This window comes from Coregonus lavaretus (genome assembly GCF_964263955.1).
Source record: "Coregonus lavaretus genome assembly, chromosome: 15".
NCBI classification, from domain to species: Eukaryota; Metazoa; Chordata; class Actinopteri; order Salmoniformes; family Salmonidae; genus Coregonus; species Coregonus lavaretus.
In genome coordinates this window covers 7,696,596-7,718,858 of record NC_140002.1, presented here as the reverse complement: position 1 = coordinate 7,718,858, position 22,263 = coordinate 7,696,596, and the positions used below count along the sequence as shown (strand labels likewise).

At 43.7% G+C, this 22,263-nt stretch overlaps 1 protein-coding gene across 1 annotated transcript in view; it reads right to left on the bottom strand.

Annotated features, from left to right (window-relative positions):
- LOC311142185 (transcription factor 7-like 2) overlaps nt 1-20,253 on the bottom strand; it is a gene marked incomplete at its 5' end in the record, with an annotated part of 68,737 nt that extends 48,484 nt beyond the window's left edge. Inside the window, 3 exons of the mRNA XM_084177779.1 lie at nt 18,928-19,031; nt 19,858-19,927; nt 20,071-20,253. Coding sequence (XP_084033905.1) covers nt 18,928-19,031; nt 19,858-19,927; nt 20,071-20,253 — 357 coding nt within the window. The remainder of the gene's footprint in view (nt 1-18,927; nt 19,032-19,857; nt 19,928-20,070) is intronic.
- Nucleotides 20,254-22,263: the final 2,010 nt, after the last annotated feature.

The following is a 22,263-nucleotide window of genomic DNA, read 5'->3' as shown; positions in this document are numbered from 1 at the left end:
TAGTGTTGTGGAGGTATATGCCGTATCAATGTAGTGTTGTGGAGGTATATGCCGTATCAATGTAGTGTTGTGGAGGTATATGCCGTATCAATGTAGTGTTGTGGAGGTATATGCCGTATCAATGTAGTGTTGTGGAGGTATATGCCGTATCAATGTAGTGTTGTGGAGGTATATGCCGTATCAATGTAGTGTTGTGGAGGTATATGCCGTATCAATGTAGTGTTGTGGAGGTATATGCCGTATCAATGTAGTGTTGTGGAGGTATATGCCGTATCAATGTAGTGTTGTGGAGGTATATGCCGTATCAATGTAGTGTTGTGGAGGTATATGCCGTATCAATGTAGTGTTGTGGAGGTATATGCCGTATCAATGTAGTGTTGTGGAGGTATATGCCGTATCAATGTAGTGTTGTGGAGGTATATGCCGTATCAATGTAGTGTTGTGGAGGTATATGCCGTATCAATGTAGTGTTGTGGAGGTATATGCCGTATCAATGTAGTGTTGTGGAGGTATATGCCGTATCAATGTAGTGTTGTGGAGGTATATGCCGTATCAATGTAGTGTTGTGGCGGTATATGCCGTATCAATGTAGTGTTGTGGAGGTATATGCCGTATCAATGTAGTGTTGTGGAGGTATATGCCGTATCAATGTAGTGTTGTGGAGGTATATGCCGTATCAATGTAGTGTTGTGGAGGTATATGCCGTATCAATGTAGTGTTGTGGAGGTATATGCCGTATCAATGTAGTGTTGTGGAGGTATATGCCGTATCAATGTAGTGTTGTGGAGGTATATGCCGTATCAATGTAGTGTTGTGGAGGTATATGCCGTATCAATGTAGTGTTGTGGAGGTATATGCCGTATCAATGTAGTGTTGTGGAGGTATATGCCGTATCAATGTAGTGTTGTGGAGGTATATGCCGTATCAATGTAGTGTTGTGGAGGTATATGCCGTATCAATGTAGTGTTGTGGAGGTATATGCCGTATCAATGTAGTGTTGTGGAGGTATATGCCGTATCAATGTAGTGTTGTGGAGGTATATGCTGTATCAATGTAGTGTTGTGGAGGTATATGCCGTATCAATGTAGTGTTGTGGAGGTATATGCCGTATCAATGTAGTGTTGTGGAGGTATATGCCGTATCAATGTAGTGTTGTGGAGGTATATGCTGTATCAATGTAGTGTTGTGGAGGTATATGCCGTATCAATGTAGTGTTGTGGAGGTATATGCCGTATCAATGTAGTGTTGTGGAGGTATATGCCGTATCAATGTAGTGTTGTGGAGGTATATGCCGTATCAATGTAGTGTTGTGGAGGTATATGCCGTATCAATGTAGTGTTGTGGAGGTATATGCCGTATCAATGTAGTGTTGTGGAGGTATATGCCGTATCAATGTAGTGTTGTGGAGGTATATGCCGTATCAATGTAGTGTTGTGGAGGTATATGCCGTATCAATGTAGTGTTGTGGAGGTATATGCCGTATCAATGTAGTGTTGTGGAGGTATATGCCGTATCAATGTAGTGTTGTGGAGGTATATGCCGTATCAATGTAGTGTTGTGGAGGTATATGCCGTATCAATGTAGTGTTGTGGAGGTATATGCCGTATCAATGTAGTGTTGTGGAGGTATACGCCGTATCAATGTAGTGTTGTGGAGGTATATGCCGTATCAATGTAGTGTTGTGGAGGTATATGCCGTATCAATGTAGTGTTGTGGAGGTATATGCCGTATCAATGTAGTGTTGTGGAGGTATATGCCGTATCAATGAATAAGGCTGATGTAACAGATCAGAATGTTTAGCATAAAATCTTGATAAACTATTATTTCTGAACATTATTAGAGCAGCAATGTGCACACAGCGGTAGGCCTATGCGTGAATATTCTAAAATGTTCCAATGTGTAGGAAAACACTGTTAAAAAATGCGTTAACATACGACCTGTTTCTTGGACAGAGATGGAAATATCCATTCAAAATTTTGCAAGAGTGGAGATCTTAAGATGCAACAACTATCATGGGTTGCTAATATGACTAGGATAATGCCTTTGGCTGCTAGACAATGAAAGAAAGTTGATTTGAAAACAAATAGAACAGTCAGGAGAGCGCATATGAGGAAGTGTTTATAAACTATTTCACTCAACATTTCTATGGTCAGATTTTGGCTTGGCATTCCTCATAATATGAAGTAAAACGTCCAGGTTTCAAACAATGAAGGAACAGGAAAAATATAGAGGCTCATAATAGGCCTAAACGTCTTCTGGTAGATGGAAAGGCTTTCCCAAAAACCTTCTCAATTAAATGTTAACTAGCTACAAAGTAGCCTATGCCTACCAGGCAGAATGATATCATGATTATTTGCATCAATCCAGTGGCCATTTGTTTTGCAAACTCCATCTCATGGGCGTTACAGAAACACCAGTAATCAAACAGTGCTAGGTGCCTGCACACTTCAATTAAAGGCTAACTATACTCAAAAATCTACCTTTCTAGATTTTTTCCAGACCTCAAAAGTGGTCTCCTGATGTGGTTTAATCATTTTTGTGGACTTAGAACATCCAATTTAGTAGTTTTTCTATAAAACAAGTGTGACTTTTAGAGCGAAAACCAGATTATTTTTGTTTTTATAATCAGAAACCTGTGAATTTCTGACTCAATTGACAGCCTCAATTATCTGTTTCAATAGTATGCCTACTATTATCCTACTAGCACAGTACAGCTTGGGTTGGCCTGACTGTGAAAGACAAATATGGGATTTATCATTTTAGGTCATTCAGAGTACATAACTTTTCACACTGGGTGCAGTTTCTTCGCCGGGTGGGCCATTTGGGAAATTACAGTACACCCACTTCTCCAGGCACCACTACACACTGAGTGCATCAGTGGAAGTGACGGATGCTAAGACACTGTAGACAAGACAGAGTTCGCTGGGCAAAGTTTTGCATCTGAGCAGGTGAGGAACTAATTACTGTTCTGCTTGTGAAGGCAGACAGGCCAGCTTCTCCCCAGAGCTCTGTGTAAAAGGAGTGACTCACACTGGGTGCATCCCAAATGGCACCCTATTCCCTATATAGTGCACTACATTTGACCAGGGCCCATAGTGCCATCTGACTGGCCACTTCTGAAAGAGTCAGCTTCTTCAGCAGCAGTCAGTGTGCCAGGAGCCAGGAGTCAACAGAGCTCTGTGAGAGCCAGCAATGAGCCAGTAATGAGCCAACCCAGTGAGGGCACAACCACAGAGCAGCACTCCCAGCCCCAGGGGGGCCCCCTGCGGCCAAGCATCACATAGAACCACTGTCATCACTGGGTTACTACTCTTGGCCCGGGCCACTTGGCTGGAACGCTCCCCTCCGCTCCACCTGGGTTTTTTAGAGAACATGGTTGCCAGCGGTTCTGGGGTCGCTGCCAAGCTGCCTAGCAAGAGGGTGGTATTGGGCAATCGATCATCTGTACAAATAACATAGTAAACCTCCTCACTGTATAATTTTCACCCCAAAATAAAGTGCCATGCAGGGCCCTTCTCCTTTGCTCTGCCTCTCTCAATCTCAACCTAAAATAGTTGCTGAGAGGGCCGGAGGGCACTGCATGGCTCGGACATGGTCTCGCACGACCCCGTGCACTCCCTCCATCCCTTCTGAAAAAATGGGCCTTATTTGTCGCGCGGTCGGTGAATTGTTTGGCGATGATTTGTAATGTAAATATGCGGTTGCACATGTGAACACAGCACCCCCCGAGTGAGCTCCACGGCCGCTGCTGCATCCCATAATTGCTCCCTGACTCTCGTCTTCCAGCGTGGGGCTTAGCGGAGCCAAGAAACTAACCAGAAACAGCCTCCCAGATTCACGGCAACAGTGAGGTCCTCACATGCAGCCGTAGATATGTCCCCCGGCCTTGTTTCATCGCAATCCAACAGAAACATGGAAAAGACGAGTGTGTGTGCCTCGGCACCGCCGGCCGAACCCGCTCCTTCCAGGCAGGCTTCCCTCCCTGCTACTGCGCCTGGGACATGGTATGTGCTGGGAGGGAGGGAGGCTGCTGGGGAGAGGGGATGGTGCCGGCACGGACCTATCGCTCCCTCCTCACATCACATTATCCATCACGCAGCTAAGACCCCCCACTCCTGGAATCAAACCATGACCACAGCACACAATGCCACAATTCTAACATCTGACATTGTTGCCTTCTTATACATGGAGTTTGTGTTTACCCTTCTGAACTAACAACTCTCTGAATTTAAGGAACATTTGTATTCACTGCATCTAATTCAGTTCTTAATTCAGAGCTGAGGGTTCACAGCTGCTGGGATGAGGTCGAAGAGAGAATAATGTATCTGACAACTGTGGTTTAAAATAAATATAGCTACCTGCAAAGGTTAAACATTTGTTATTTTGCTCCATTTGTGACAGCCGCAGTAGGAAAGAGGATATATTTTCATACTGGCCCCCCGTGGGAATCAAACCCACAACCCTGGCGTTGCAAACACCATGCTCTACCAACTGAGCTACACGGGACTACAGTTGAGACTGAGAGCGGGTCGGACCCTTAAAGTTTCCATCGCACTGCGCCCTGTAGAGGAACTGCTGTGTTGTGTTGCTCAGGTGACACACACTAACAAACCTGAGCTTTATTTTCCATGGTAAACCACAAGAGGTTTACCCTCGCACAACTGTACACAATGAGACGAGACAAGCTGCAGACAAAACCATCTACAGTGTACCTGGAATCTACTCTTAACACAACTTCCTAGCAACAAAGCACAGTTTTCAGTAAATTAGAAAGGTAACATTTACTGGGTAATACAAATACCAGAGATCACAATCACATAGAAACACGTCTTATAGAGGAAAGTCCTTTCTTCATGCATTTCATCTCATGGTACAGTTGTTTAATAGTGAGGATATCATCTGTGTCCGAAATGGCATCCTATATGGGCCCTGGTCAACAGTAGAGCAGGTAGCTTAGTGGTTAAGAGCGTTGTGCCAGTAACCGAAAGGTCGCTGGTTCTAATCCCCAAGCCGACTAGGTGAAAAATCTGTCGATGTGCCCTTGAGCAAGGCACTTAACCCTAATTGCTCCTGTAAGTCGCTCTGGATAAGAGCGTCTGCTAAATGACTGAAAAATAAATAAAAAATATAGGACATGCTACGTGCACATTCTGTACAATACTGACACGCATACATGGAACAGAGGCATCTTTTTCTCATCAATATAAATCAGTTTAAGATGTGCTGTGTTAGACTGCATAACATTGATTAGCCTATGTCCTCATCCATGTCGCCCATGCAACTCCCTTTAAGGCAGCTCCCTCTGTAAAATGACTGGAGAAGTAACCCAGAATCACATCTAACAAAAGATGCCCTGAAACAAATGCTATAAAAGTTGTCAGGTTTTAAGAAATAATAATAATAAACATTAGTTTATTATATTGGTTAAGTTAGGCTTATTAAATAACATTACACTCCCTATAGATATCATATCCACTTCTAAACTTTGCATTAGAAGCTGACCGTACTACGGGCAAAAGGGACTTTCGGGGACTTTCTTCCTTCCTTGTGGTAAAATGAACCCCCCAAAAAATCAACAGTCATCACCCTAGTTTTCCCTCATCAAAAATGTTGGCCTGAATTAATGAGAAGGGACATCTATTTGAGCTGGGATGGTTCTCTGCTTTTAATGAAGACAACGTTTTGGCAACGTCTAATTCGACACATTAACTTGGAGCCCTCTTTGTACAAAAAACCCCCCACAGAGGATGGGAGGAGGACGAGGATGGCGTCCCTTTGAGACTTGGACCACAGAGAGAGGAGAGGGGGCCCTGGGTCCTCTGTCACAACATTCTAATACGACTAGCTGCTGTAAATCTCCCAGGCTGGACGCGTTCTGGAGAGGAGATGGAGCAAGGGTAGCATAAAACGACAGGGGGTCGATGCATTCCCAAATGACACCCTATTCCTTATATAGGGGCCAGGGCCCTGATCAAAAGTAGTGCACTGTGTAGGGAATAGGGTGCCATTTGGGGCGTAACGTCCTCTGTGCTTCCAGTCAGTTTGACTTGATAAAGACCATCCACTCTCTGTCTTCCATTCAGAAAAGACAGCCAACCACAGTGAGTGGCCTATTCCTCCAGGAACACAACAGCTCTCTCTCTCTCTCTTAGTCACCCATGGCATCTGCTGCTCCTCTTAGGGGGGCTGATGACTGTTTCCTTTCTGCTAATACACACATGCTCTACCAATGCATTCTAAACATCCGTCATGTCTTGAACATCAGTTAACTGCCCGGACGGACCCTTCTTATATTTCATCTTTAGATAGGATAAAGGGAGGAACATAATGATCTCACAGACAGACAGACATGCAGACAGACAGACATGCAGACAGACATGCAGACTCGGTACCAGTACCCCCTGTATATAGCCTCATTATTGTTATTATTTTGTGTTACTTTTTTATTTTATTTAATAAATATTTTCTTAACTCTATTTTTCTTAAAACTGCATTGTTGGTTAAGGGCTTGTAAGTAAGCATTTCATGTTAAGGTCTACACCTGTTTGTATTCGGCGCATGTGAAAAATGACTTATGTTTACAATATGAGAGAGTGTGAGTGGCCAGAGAGAGGCATTAGCTAGTTAGTTAGTTAGTGAGTGTGTAAGGCTGGGCTGTATGTGGGGCTGTAGGACGGTTAGGGTGTGTCTGACAGGGGGGTTACGCTCTGGCCTCTGCCTTAACGGATTAAGGTTACGGTTGTTCCTTGAATGCTGCCTGCCGTGGACGGCCGTGAAATGGTTAAGGTGCTGCGAAGGTGCCTCTGACTGTTTCAAGTCGTTCGCGGTGAGGTGTACCAGGTGCACACGCGGTTACCGGCTTCTCATTGTTTACTGCTAACTCTCTTCCGCTAGCGCTCTGTTTCACACTCTCTCTCTTTACTCCCCCTCCCCCCCCCCTCTAGAAATCAGATAAGGTGCTGAGAGAAAGGAGAGGAGAGTGAGAAAGAGGCTTGTTTTACGCTCTCTCTATCCTACCTCCCTCACTGTCTATGTTGAGTATTTCCCGCATGCATATACGTTAACGCACACACTAACACAAAGAGTAGATAAGTCGTCTAACCACACTACACATCACCATCACTGTATTCACACAAGCTCTTCGACTTGGCATTGATATACAGGATGTATGTCAGAGGCCCAGCCACCACAATGCCTACGCACACACCCACACCCACATAAACACACTAACACACACATTAACGCTATGAAACCTGCACATCAATGTCCCAAACTACAGTGATACGTGAACTAGGTCTCACATCCTAAATGTGAACCAAAATGTTCCCTAACAAACAGAGGTGTGACAGAGGTGAGTGGGAGGGACTTCAAACAGGTGTCATTACATCTGAGGCAGGAAGGGTCTCCCTCTGTATCCACAGCACACAGCTGCGTCCCAAATGGCACCCTATTCCCTATATAGTGCACTACGCAGGCCCTCTGTATCCACTACACACAGATGTTCCCTTAGAACCTCCCTTTAAGCTCAGGCACTAAAGCACAGCTCCGTGGCAGAGCTCTGCGGTTTCAGCTGAAATGGTGGAGCGTTACATTAATAACTTTCATGTCCACCATTAAAAATGTCTATGCTATTTTTTGATGCGAGATTTTCATTTTTTCCTTCTACCCGCCTCAGCTTGTTTGATATCTACAAAGACCTTGCTCTCGATCCCATAAGCAAAGCCCTATTTTTAGACATGAAATGGTTTCCAGTTGGCTCCAGACAATCATAGAGGGAAAACCACAGAGAAAACCACATTCCATAACATTTGAAAGGAAGGCAGCGAGCAGCTCGGCGGAACTGGGATGCCTCTTGTTTAACTGGTGGAGCGACTGAGATGAAATGGCTTTTACATCCTCACTCACTCACAACGCTGGGGTACAGCATTGCCTCAGTAACTACCACCACAACCACCTACTCTCTCTAAAGACGGCCCAATCTAAAGTGTGTGTGTGTGTGTGTGTGTGTGTGTGTGCGTGTGTGTGTCTGTAGGAATGTGTGCTTCCCCTTCTAGGAAAAAGAGAAAAAGAAAAGAGTAGAAATTAGTTTCTTTCTTTCTTTTTTTCTTTCTTTCTAGCTCTTTCTCTCTCTTTCACACACCTGCTTTTATATGGCTGTGTGTGTCTGGGAGCCCTCCCTGCCTGCAGTAGGAAGTGCATCATTATCTCAGGGCCCCTGTCTCAGGGATGAGTACACACTCCGGCTCTGACAAAACATATCAGCTTACTCTTCAGGGACTGTCTGAGACTGAGACCTACAGGAATGATACAGCTCAACGCTGCTTCAAACAAACCACAGTCTCACCTTGGAAAACAATCCAGCCAGGCATATATACTCATTTCATTGTCTTCTTCACACAGTGGAATGAAGTTCACAATGTGTGGCCGATTATCCTTTCCCTAACTAAACATTGTTTCAGAAACATTGTGATGACAAAAAACTGTTTGAAATAAACATGGTAATGGGTGGATATAAGATCGTAAGAGATGTTAGCTGAAAATGTTAGGGGACATTGCTATTAATGTTGAACAAAGACTGACTGAGTTACCCTTTGGAGTCAAGGATGGAAAAATAAACGAACAAATAAATTCCATTCATGAAAGAAAAATAGGACAGATGATGTGATTGGAGAAATGTTAAGCCTGGAATCTTTCTCTCTTTCTCTCTGATTTATCTTCAGTCTGACTCCCTTCGGCAGTTAGATGCTCTTCCAAACACTCAAACTTTTATAACTCAATAAAAATACATCTAAAATATCTTTCAAATTAAGTTATTTTAATGTTGGTAAGTATTGGGCTGACTGGCCCCAGCCCTCCAACTGCCTTCCTCTCTACCAGAACCCACACTTAGCCAAGCAAAACATATGGCCATATGTGATTAGATGCTACAGATACAGTACATACCCTAACATGCCTATTCTTCTTGGATGGCTAAGCGGAACCCCAAAAATCCTACATGTTTGCTTGTCAACACAGATTTCACTCCCAACCTCCCAACCTCCCCTTCAACACAATACAGTTCAACATTCAACTTTCAATGCCAGTGCAGTATCTGTGTAGTACGTCTCTGGAAGTGGTCCTACAAGGCACCCTATTCCTTATATAGTACTACCTTTGACCAGGACCCATAGGGCTCAAAATAGTGCACTGTATAAGGAATAGGGTGCCATTTGGGATGCACCCAAGGAGTGGTCGCACAAGGCCTTGGGCTGAACCTTCCTTTTGCTGGGGTCAAGCCACGGCCCACCACCACCCCGGCTGCCCAGCCCACCCTCTAACCCCCACCCACCCATCCACCCAGCCCGGCCCCTGAATGAGCCAGTTCCCAGCCCCAGACGTGGTGGAGCCACCCCAGCCGCATGGGCAAGGCACACATGGGCATTATCACAGCGGCTTAATCCTGTCCCATCTGATACCCATCTACCAACAGCCTTCACCAACAGCCTCACCCACCACCGCCGCTCAGCTCTGGTTCACTCCTGCTGCTGTTGTGTTTCTCCCGCTCTGCTTTGCCACAGCTGGGCCTGTCCCTTGCAGCAGGGGACAAACGTCACATGACCGTCCATATATTTATTTATATATTCTTAATTCCATTGCTTTACTTAGATTTGTGTGTATTTGGTATATGTTGTGAAATTGTTAGATATTACTTGTTAGATATTACTACACTGTCGGAGCTAGAAATACAAGCATTTCACTACACCCGCAATAACATCTGCTAAACACGTGTATGTGACCAATAAAATTGATTTGATTTGAGAAGTGGGCAGCACAACCTGTGACTGAAGGCTGTGTTCCTGTGTGGCCTCTTGAAAGGCACCTACACAGCTTGTAATCATTTACAGTCATTTATAATCATGTTACAGAATTTGTTTATGTAACGTATGCATTTCCTGTCACCTACCCCTTCGGTCTAATTATAACCATTTATAAACTGGGTTGTTCGAGCCCCGAATGCTGATTGGCTGACAGCCGTGGTATATCAAACCGTATACCACTGGTATGACAAAACATTTATTTTTACTGCTCGAATTACATTGGTAACCAGTTTATAATAGCAATAAGGCACCTCAGGGGTTTGTGGTATATGGCCGATATACCACGGCTAAGGGCTGTATCCAGGCAATCCTCCTTGCTTAATTAGAATACACCCCCAGACCTAAACACATAATAGTCCTAATCTAACACTGTGACACACACCTTTTATAACATGCCTAATCCACACTGGACAGGAAGCAGGAACACAGTATACGTGGCCAACACAGCCCAATACAGTACCACTGTTACAAGGCATAGGACTGTGTTTATCCTGACCTATTCAAAGGGAAACCAGAGCAACAGTCAGTCAGTCATGTGTGTCACTGTGTGATGCTACAGCTAACTCTGAAACGACAGTGATTAAGGCAGAGGTAATAAAGGGACACAGTTTCATGTTATGGAGGAAAATTCCACTGCAGCAGGCCTGCACAAAGAAAGCGTATCAAGATGAAATTTCCACCCTGCTCTAAGAACACATGGTACGGCCCGTCGACAGAAGACACACATGGTACGACCCGTCGTAGCCGGAGAAGACAGAAGACACACAAGCAAAAATAGGTCGTAAAGTTTCTTACAAAGCCAGATGAGAGAGAGAGCACATGGCAAATCATGCACACACCAGTCAGTCACCCTGTCAACAAGACAATAAACAACAAACACCACAATAACAAACACACTGTCTCACACTCAAATAGGCTTGTGAATGGTCACACCCCATCATCCAACACACTTCTATTTCATAGTGGAAAAACCAATGACTGATTTCCTATTCTAACCCAGGCCCAGATGCTATAGATGAGATGACATCACAATGGACGGCGCGAGAACAGCGGCTTAGTTCACAAAGGAGGCCTCCACTCACTCACTCGTGTGCTGCTAGCTAGCGCCCAGGAAAACAATGGTAACCTGCTTGAATGTCACACCTCTGAGGGGTGATCTCCTCCAACCCTCTCTCCAGGGCCCAGCTTCCCACTAGCAGCCCCCCACCACCCTCCTCCATCTCCCCCTGGCCCTCTTCCAGTGGTGGGTCACGCTGCTGAGTTCCCAACCCAGCCTGACACATACCAAATGGCCAGGGAGCTAGACACAACAGGGTGAGAATGTGACAGCTGTGGCCCAGGCAGGCCGTTAAAGCTGAAACCATCAGCCCAGTGGCACAGGAGACAGTCACTCACTCTATCCAGGATACAGTGTCCCCAGCCTGGACACCCCAGCTCCAGAGAGCCCCATCACAGACATACACTGCCTCCTCCCTCCCTCCCCACCCACCCACCCACCCACCCACCCATCTATCTAGCTATCTATAGTCCCCTATAGAGCAGAGGCTCGGCGAACTCAAAGGTGCCCACATGTTTTGTTCTGCCATCTTCACGCTCTCTTTCCACTTGCTTTTCCTGCACAGCAATCAAGTTTTTTCATAAACATCATCCTAAAACATCAAAGCGATACCACCCTCTGACATCAATAATCTAAAGTCACGGTTATATAAGCGGGGGGATTTTTCTCTCCCTTTTATAAAAAAGTACAGGCTGTATATCCTTTAAAATATGATTCATCTGGGGGAGGTGATGCTGTATGAAGACGACGTGGCGACACTGTGAAATACAGTAACAAGAAATGAAACAAAACCTGCTTCCCATATGTCACATGGTCACCCTAGTCATTTAATTTCAATTACGTAAACAGGAAGCCATATGAACATGTCTAAAACTACAGTGTCCTAGTAACACAAGTACCTCAGCCCCAGATTGGAATTTGGAGAACTCAATGTTTCGATAATTACACATCAAATGGGTAAAAAGCAGGTTACCTTGTGTTCCTGTACTTTGTTATGCTTCGGTAACCCCAGACAAGACTATATTTATACCTATTTGCATAGTGGAGACTTAGAAGGAAGTCGTTCTATTTCAACCCCCTGTGCTGTGCTGTGCCTGCCTGAATGATCAACATGTTCCTGTAGTTTATTCACTGCAATCTGAGAAGCTGAGCATCTGGGCTGGATGGGGGACGACACTGCTCTCCCTCCTGCTTCATTCAGTCCGGCTCTGCAAACAACACCAATGGAGCCGTCGTTTGGTTTGCTCCCGTCAGCCAAAGAGACACCTGGGTGCAACACCCCCCCCCCCCCCCCCCCCGCCCCCCCTCTCCTTACCCCCCAGCCCACCTGTAAAGACCTTGCAGACAAACACAAACAGATGCCCAGGAAGAAACAAGTAGAGCTGAGCGGCTCCTGGCGGAAGATTCTAGATTTAGAAGACTGAACAGGAGTGTTTATTAGAGATGTGCTCTGCTCACTGCCGAGCCTCTCTCCTCGGTGAGTGGCACTCTTGTAATTTTTTAAAAATAAAACCTTTCAGTGAAACTGAGATTTTGAGTCGAAGACTATAAAAGAGAAACCTCAGGAGCAGATGCTGGAACATCCACCTTTCAGGAGAGCTCTTTAATGGACTCAAAATTGGGGGGAAAACAAGGAGCGTGTCTTTTAAGTGCCGTGTGTGATGGGCAAAATATCAGTCAGAAAAACACACACTTCCTCTCCAACACCTGTCTTTTACTCTGCTTCTGCTTCTTATTTTTCTTCTTCTTCTTCTTCTTCTTCTTCTTCTTCTTCTTCTTCTTCTTCTTCTTCTTCTTCTTCTTCTTCTTCTTCTTCTTCGCCCACCAGAAAATAAATAAGAGCATGAATAATTACAGCTATAAACACCTCGGGGGATTCAACTGGTTTTTGATATTTTCTAAATGTTTCGGCCTCTTAAAATAGGCTCCTACACATTTTCTCTGGAGGCTTCTTTACAGCCATCTACCTCAGAGCTCTGAGGATGAAGGCCCCTTATCATTGTTTGTATTAAAATCTGCAGCCTCTCTGTCATTTCCTGCTGTTCCTTTTCAAAGTGTTCGCTAACTCTCACCTGAGGCTCAGAGAGAAAGAGAGAGTGTGGTCTCACCCTCTGCATCCCAAATGGCACCCTATTCCCTGTATAGGCCTGGTCAAAAGTAGTGCACTATATAGGGAAACGGTTGCCATTTGGGACACACACACTCCCTCACTGTTAGCCTGCCCTGTCCCTGTACAGGACTGCATTGTATTGTCAACATCACCACACAATGTGTACCAGTATGCTTTAGTTGGTCTCAAAGTCAAAGTTCAGGACATAATGTACAGTATGTACATTCTCTGACTGACACGGCTTTCTCTGAGTGTTCTGCTATGGTCATTACATCTATTAGGCTACTCCGCCACCACCAGCCATCATCCTTGTTAATTTCAATCATCTCCTGCTTACATGTTAAATGACAACAAGGAGCAGTTTTGGGGCCATCGCAAGTTTCCAAGTAGCTTGTTCGCACACACACACACAAGCGGGCGCAAAGCCGCTTTTCTTTAGCGGAGCATAATCCAGCACCACTGCTTCTTATCGTTGTCAGTCAGAGGCACAGAGCCCCAGCCCGAGGGCTTGTATGCAGGGATTACAGGGGCTAAACCAGTGTTCCTGCTAGTGTTACCCAGGGACTAGGGGCTGGTTAAACAAGTCAGTGTTCCTGCTAGTGTTTATCCAGGGACTAGGAGCTCTAGTGTTTATCCAGGGACTAGGAGCTCTAGTGTTTACCCAGGGACTAGGAGCTCTAGTGTTTATCCAGGGACTAGGAGCTCTAGTGTTTATCCAGGGACTAGGAGCTCTAGTGTTTATCCAGGGACTAGGAGCTCTAGTGTTTACCCAGGGACTAGGAGCTCTAGTGTTTACCCAGGGACTAGGAGCTCTAGTGTTTATCCAGGGACTAGGAGCTCTAGTGTTTATCCAGGGACTAGGAGCTCTAGTGTTTATCCAGGGACTAGGAGCTCTAGTGTTTATCCAGGGACTAGGAGCTCTAGTGTTTATCCAGGGACTAGGAGCTCTAGTGTTTATCCAGGGACTAGGAGCTCTAGTGTTTACCCAGGGACTAGGAGCTCTAGTGTTTATCCAGGGACTAGGAGCTCTAGTGTTTATCCAGGGACTAGGAGCTCTAGTGTTTATCCAGGGACTAGGAGCTCTAGTGTTTATCCAGGGACTAGGAGCTCTAGTGTTTATCCAGGGACTAGGAGCTCTAGTGTTTATCCAGGGACTAGGAGCTCTAGTGTTTATCCAGGGACTAGGAGCTCTAGTGTTTACCCAGGGACTAGGAGCTCTAGTGTTTACCCAGGGACTAGGAGCTCTAGTGTTTATCCAGGGACTAGGAGCTCTAGTGTTTATCCAGGGACTAGGAGCTCTAGTGTTTACCCAGGGACTAGGGGCTGGATGAACAAGCCAATGTCAACAGCACTTCACAATGCCAGACAATGGTGTGTGATCTGGGGAGTTGCAATCATGGGCTTTGCTTGTAATGAATCCATTGATCTGGGGAAGGACAAACACTTAAGGCACAGATAGTTCAGCACAGAAGCACTGCCGAGACACACACACGCACACACACAAACAGAGAGAGGGAGAGAGAGCGAGAGAGAGGGAGCGAGAGAGAGAGAAAGATTTTATCCTGTTTTCTGCATGACGATACTCAAAAAGTTCACTGACAGAATTTAAGCGGAGCACCCAAAAGTTCAGTTAAGAGCATTAAGCCGCTCATGAAAACTCACTTCGATATATTTGAAACAAATAATTGGCCTTTTAAATGTGTTCACTGCTTAGCTCTATGCAAGTCCTCAAGTTTCAATACAACAAAGAAACAATGTGAACACATCCGTGATGAACTGTTCTTTACATTCTAACTGAACAGGGTAAGTGGGATATGATTTAAACCTGCCCCAGTCTGTCCGCTAGACAAGTTAGCGCCTGTGATCCACAAAGTTAACCACATCTTCCACATCACAGGCTCTCTTGGCTCTGATGATTGTCCTGACTGTCTAGCCCTCCATGAGCACAGCCCACCGCAAACATCCTCCTCCTCCTCCTCACCCCTCCAGGACTCCCCCACGAGAGGAGAGAGATAGGTAGAGAGGAGAGAGATGGAGAGAGAGAGGTAGAGAGGAGGCAGAGAGAGGAGAGAGAGGAGAGAGAGGAGGCAGAGAGAGGAGAGAGAGGAGAGAGAGGAGGCAGAGAGAGGAGAGAGAGAGAGGTAGAGAGGAGGCAGAGAGGGGAGAGGTAGAGAGAGAGAGGTAGAGAGGAGGCAGAGAGGGGAGAGAGGTAGAGAGAGAGAGGTAGAGAGGAGGCAGAGAGGGGAGAGAGGTAGAGAGAGAGAGGTAGAGAGGAGGCAGAGAGGGGAGAGAGGTAGAGAGGAGAGAGATGGAGAGAGAGGTAGAGAGGAGGCAGAGAGAGGAGAGAGAGAGGTAGAGAGGAGGCAAAGAGGGGAGAGAGGTAGAGAGGAGGCAGAGAGAGGAGAGAGAGGTAGAGAGGAGGCAAAGAGGGGAGAGAGGTAGAGGAGGAGAGAGAGAGGTAGAGAGGAGGCAAAGAGGGGAGAGAGGTAGAGAGGAGGCAGAGAGAGGAGAGAGAGGTAGAGAGGAGAGAGGTAGAGAGGAGAGAGGTAGAGAGGAGAGAGGTAGAGAGGAGAGAGGTAGAGAGGAGAGAGATGGAGAGGAGAGAGATGGAGAGGAGAGAGCAGGCAGAGAGTGGAGAGAGATGGATTGGGAGATGAGGATGAGGGTATTGTGGTGAGGATTGAGCTAGAGAGGAGGCAGAGAGAGGAGAGAAATGGAGAGATTCTGGTGGCTCTCAGTCAGAATCCTCCATCCACAGGGCTTTGACTCTTTCAGGCGAACCTCTTCTACTGATCCCCTCAAATTAAACAATGTTTTCTGGTAATCCAGAGCATTACTAACCCTATTCGATTCACAGCTACACACTCAGGAGGAAGCTTTATTCAGAGAAAAGCTAAGGGAAATCTAGTACAGAATCTGGGATCGTCTCAAATCGCCTTCTTTAGACACTGTCTCTGGAAGGACAACTGATATCTACATTAATGTTAGATCCAGAACATAATTCCCTGGCATGTCCCATGAAACAATTCTGTAATAAGGGTATTAGGACACACTCGGCTTAGGAGAAACACGCTTTCCAGCCGCATGCGTTTTGTTTTGAGACATTGTAAAATGATTTCTGTGAACAGAATAGATGTGCGATGTTTGTGAAATTCTTTTGAAGAGTTTAATAACTTTAAGCCTGAAATAATGATTGTTATTCAACTATCTGGGGGAAGAATTAGCTAATTAAACTATTTGTTTAGTGAGGCCTTTGAACTCATTGAAGGAAATGTAATGTTTTAGAATTCTCCATTCAATAGTCTAATACTAGTCTTATAATAGTCTTATGTATTCTTATAAAAAGCATTCTTACCCCGTGGATACTGTAAAAAGTATTGTTTTTACTAGGACATTTGGCATGACTAAACAACAGACAAAAAAATGAATACTATTTCTTTCATAGTTTCTGGGAGGTAAATTCACTAATTGTAACCAAACCCCCCCTATATAATACACATAATCTGCCAATTAAAAATAACAAAGATAAATTAAAGCAACAAATGAACCCCTGTAAAGATGATAGACCACCTGAGCTGAGATAGAAGCAGAGCGCCTGCCTGCGGGTGAGGGGAAGTGAAGACAGACATCACCTTGTTCAATGTAAACATTACAACTGGAGAACCAAACAGGAGGGGATCCACAGCCCTGTTTCCCCTCCCGCCCTATTGCCATGTCCCAAGCTATAATCACCATCTGCACCATCCTCCCTTCCTTTCAAGTGGTAGGTCGATAGATCTGCAGCTACAGTGATGCTCCCGGGTAATTACAAGGGAAGCAACAAGTGAGCATTGTATGGAGCCGTGGAGACTCACTCACACACAGAAGAAAGTGCTCTTTATTCCCAAAACAATCTTTGAGAACCTCCGTGCTTTGCGCTGCGAGGCAATTAAGGATAAGAAGTGGGGGATGCATTCATAAGAAGAAATGAATGCACATTCATTTCAGGACATAACAATGGGAATAGTTAAGAGTAGTTTTCACAGTGTGTGTTTACTATGTAATGATAACTGATGTCTATGTAATAATGGCTCAATAAAATGTGTTAATTATTTTATAAATGATCTGATGCATTTGGAGACAAATGTAGCCATTACTTATAATACAAACAGAAGACTGTTTTTGGTCTGTATAAAATTTGTCTCACAGACGTGCATACACATATACACACACAAACTGACACTTTTTTAGGTAATTTGAGTGACAACATGACTAGGTCTCATATCTGACCCCATTTGAAACAGAGCTTCTGATTGTGCTAGCGTTTCTTCCAGAACACATCAAAGAAAGACTGTTGGAGTAGAATTAATGATGACAGAAACGTACGACCAAAAAGTATGTTTTTTTAAAACACCATGCTTAATATGGGAGTGCTTGCTGTTATTACAGATTTAACATCGCAGAATGTGCTTCACCTGATGAAAGATGCATAGTTCCTTGTTGATAGGGGCAATCAGCAGTTCCTACATCCATTTTTGGACTAATACATTAATTATATGTACCCATTGATTATTGAAGAATATAACTTAAAAATACCTCATGAGCTTAGTTCAACTGTCGTACCCCATCAGAACCCAAAATATAACCTTGTTTTACTCCAATGTTTGTAAACAAAGTAAATGTAAACAAACACTGTATAGCCTAAAACGGCTTAAAATAGCTTTAAAGAATACTTTTGAGATCATGGATGGTCAGTCCTTGCATCCATAGCTCTGTCTTTGAATTTGAGAGTGGTTACTTTTCTCCAGCCCTATCCCCCCTGCTTTTTACCTAAACAGTGGTGGGGAGTACACTTTGCTATTGTTTCAACTGCTGATTGCAGCTTTATGTTATATGTTATAAGCTACCAACCAATACACAGACAACATACAAAAGTGTAAGCAAAATGAGGGACTCACCACATTGAGCATGTTCACAAGCACATTTATATTTAACTGATTATGGCAGTAGGCCGAGTATGGCATTAGTCATGTAAACACCTTACTCTGCGATCTTAATCAGCGTACGGTCATAATTGAATTTGCATACGCCGATTAAAACACCTTGTTTTCTGAGCTATCTGTCGTATTATTAGGACATGTAAACACCTTAATCTGAGTTTCAGTTTGTATTTGTATGTATTATGGATCCCCATTATCTGGGGTCCAGCAAAATTAAGGCAGTTTATACAATTTTAAAAACATTACAATACATTCACAGATTTCACAACACATTGTGTGCCCTCAGGCCCCTACTCCACCAGTTGTGTATTTGATCTGCGCATGTGATAGCACCAGCCGAGCGAGCCTCTCTCTTTAGCGATTGTGAAGTGAATTCGGAACAACTGAAAGTATGCATCTTAAAAGTAGTTTTCCCATACAAACGTTATATCCAAACTCAGAATAACATGGTCACTGTGATAGAAGGTTTATTTTGATTGGTGATTTTCTGCATTTATCAAAAGTCCCATCAGGTAGCCTGATTTCAGATGTGTCCATGTAAACGTATTAGTCGAGCTATTATAGTAATCTGACTATCAATAATAATAATATTATTGTGTGCATGTAACCGTTCTCAGTGTCAGTTAGTCACGCCTTAAAATAGGTTTTGTTTTCGATGTGCTACTGGTTCCAACCATATTCAAGGTTGTATGCGGATGTAATTCACATCAGACACGTATGACTTTAGATTGTTGTTTTTTTACTTTCTAATTTCCTTCGTTTGTTGTCCTTGCATTTCACTTCAGGTATAATAGACTTTTAAACGAAGACGCATCTGATATCGCAAATTGTTTCATTCAGAGACCTGGAATAATGAACAATACTGACCCAACAGAGTGAGGAACTCTACATTGGGATGTAGAAGGTAAAGTGATGTGGACTTACAGATGGTGACACTGATCCATTGGGGATGTATGGGTCGGGCAGCATGAGAAACGGGTACCCTGGATACGGTGTTTTGTACATTCCTCCATCTTGATGTTTGGACACTGTGGAGAAAGACAAAGATGTGAGATTAGATGTTTTCTGATATTAATTTACCTTCAAAGAATCATTCATATTTGTTTTTGCTTTTTGTTTAACTATTGTAGTTATAAAGGTTATAATAAGCAGTTTTTTTACTATTAGAAAAAGTATTTTCGACAAATAATGATAGAGCTCTTCGAGAGATTCTATGTTACAGACTTGTTTTACTACTGTCACATATTTGTGAGACAAAGTGACAGCCGTAATCTTGCATCACAAAAACACAGGCAAACCCCAATCCTTTGTTGTTTGTCACCCACTACAATGGCTAGCCACTGATCTCTCTAGTCTAGAGTGTTGATGGTAACTTAAAATGTGCAATGCATCTTTACAGCCTGTCCAAACAGAGGGTCATTGATCCACATGGCTTGTTTTCAACCTTTCAGTTGAATGCATAAGTGGATAAAGTTTTGTGAGTTACTTGCCATATTCAAACATTGTTAATGAACATTTCTAACTTTAAATAACTTTTAGCTGCCCTGAAATTTGAGGTTCAGCACAGCAAGCAAACATTTGTGTTTTTGGCAGATTTGGCCCCATAGGGACAATAAATAAACCTAATGTTAAGTTAAAGCATGCTTTTATTTAGATTTTATTTAGGTCTTTCAGAACGAAGCTACCTGAACCCTTATTACCATGGTATAACCTATGTAGCCCAGGGAAGGCAACACCTTCCTTTTATAGTCAGTCTATGATGCAACAGCACAGTATTGTCAGAAATCACAGACAACTTGTTTCACTGAGATACAATTAGCCTAATTCAGCTACTGTCTCGTTCTTAGTTCTTACCGCTGTCGAGATGCTCCCGGTGTTTCTCTTGATAACCTCTATGTTCGTTTTGCTGACCCCGTCTGACCGCCTGAGTGTCCAAAGCAACAGTAAACATAGATTAGTAACCTGAGAATTACTTTGAACAAGATGCAAAAGTTTCATACAAAGAACCTTTTCAATCTTACCAACAGCGCTTAACATAAGAACTCTCTCTCTCTCTCTGTAACCTACCGCTGCGTTCGGACTTTGATTTGTCTCCGATTCATTCACCAGAGACGACTTGAGGTCAGCTAAGTCCCTTTCTGTGAAAGCGTTTTCTTGAATTTTCTCATCTTGTTCGCCTTCATCCTTGAAGGATATCATTTCATCGTTTGCTCCTTGATCATCTCCTCCACCACTACTGAGCTGAGGCATGTTGCTTTGAAAATTACCCTAATCAGCGGTGCGCTCCTTTGAAAAAATAAAGGAAACTTCCTATAAACCTAAACCTCCCTAGCTTGTTGCACTCAGGTACGGCCAAAGAATAAAACAAAACAAAAGTTGCTCTGCTGCGGAGCGGCCCTGCAAGTTGAAAGTAATGTTGCCCGGCAGCAACAAATAGTGCATTTGAGCTCGAAACAAGGCGAGGGCTCCCAACATCAAAGATCGCCGACCGGTGATTGACAGATTCAATGACTTGTTGGGGGTTGTTTCAGCAGAGGGTTCCGCTCTTAAAGATACATCACCTCAGAGCCTGTTGGCCTTATTCATGACTTTTAACACTTCATCATGGATAAAGTTGCTTGTTTTTAACAAAGACTGAATCGAAGTCCTGGATAAAAGACACGTGAGCGAACGGTCTTTCAGATTCTTGTGCATTGATAGATATTTCCCACAACGCTATCTAGTGTGTAACATTGTTATAACATTGTTATACATTGTTGAACACACACACACACACACACACACACACACACACACACACACACACACACACACACACACACACACACACACACACACACACACACACACACACACTGCTACCAGACTCTTAATATGATTGCTAAATACTGCACAATTTAAACACTTGCCCCCCAATCCCCCCTTCCACAAAAAAGGTGTAAATATTGGACTATAAATTGTGCCTTTCTGTATTATACTTATGCAAAAAAAAAAGATTAAATTCTACGAAGCCATTTACTTTATGTTCGTATTCTTATCTTTTATTATTTCTTATTGTTGTTGCATTGTTGAGAAGGAACCTGCAAGTAAGCATTTCGTTGGATGCACATTTCGTATATACCGTACATAGGACTAATAGAGAGAGAGAGAGAGAGAGAGAGCGAGAGAGAGAGAGAGATCAAGGATGTAGAGGGAAAAACATAATTCCTTCATATACAGTACATATTTAGAAACAAAACCATAAACCATGTTCGCCCAACTTTTGTGAAGTTGTAGAAATATTTATGTGAGATTTGTATTGACATAGTGAGAACATCAGAGACATGTAGGACATCCCCTGTAAACCATCAGAAAATGAGTCAAGCTCATCAATAAAAGAGGCATGGCATGTCGCAGCTAGTCTCTAGAGCACTTGGATTTTGTTGTAATCTCAAAAAACAGCAACTGGCTGGAATGAAAATATTTGATTGATGCAAAACAATATTTGGAGGGGAAAATAGAATGTAGTTCAGAGATGTAGACTTGGTGTCTGGTGCCTTGTCAAACAAGTAGGGGAGACCGGGGTTGGTTGTCACTTTTTAGACTCTTTTCTACATTAATAGAAATACCAAGGTATTGGGTTGAAATAGGAGTTATAAGCCATCAAACACACTCTGTCCACTTGTGACAAGCAGCCCCATCGCAGGGTTGGTTGTCACACAGTATGTGGTTGGTTGTCACAGTGTTTGCTAGTAGCTTATTCCTTTTGTAACAGGAAATGAAGCAATATAGCAAACAGTCTTAGAAATAGCCTTTCTTAGATTGAACGATATTCCTAACAAAATTCAGCATTTTATGCCTTGAGAACAACATATGTGTGTGACAGAAAACATTGTGTGAGAGAGAGGCAACAAAACCAGATAGCACAGATACCTCTGGCCATAAGTTGTACATACAGTATATACATGATGCATCGGGAAGATGCAGTTCAGACATCGTTTGCTAATTGGAAAGACATTTCACAGAGACTTATTTCGAATACCTGCATTCTACAGTTCTACATCATTTATACATCGCCCAGGCATCTACATTCTATTCTGGTGTCGTGGCGACGTCTTCCAAATATGCAAACCGTCTCCACACTACATATTCCCAACACATTTTGATATGTCGGCCAAAGGTGTTTGTGTTTACTGGGAAGAGAGGTCTCTGTAGCAACAGCACAAAAGAGCTTGGTATTTATTGTATACTGGCAGTTGCAATGTCCCTGAACAATATGGT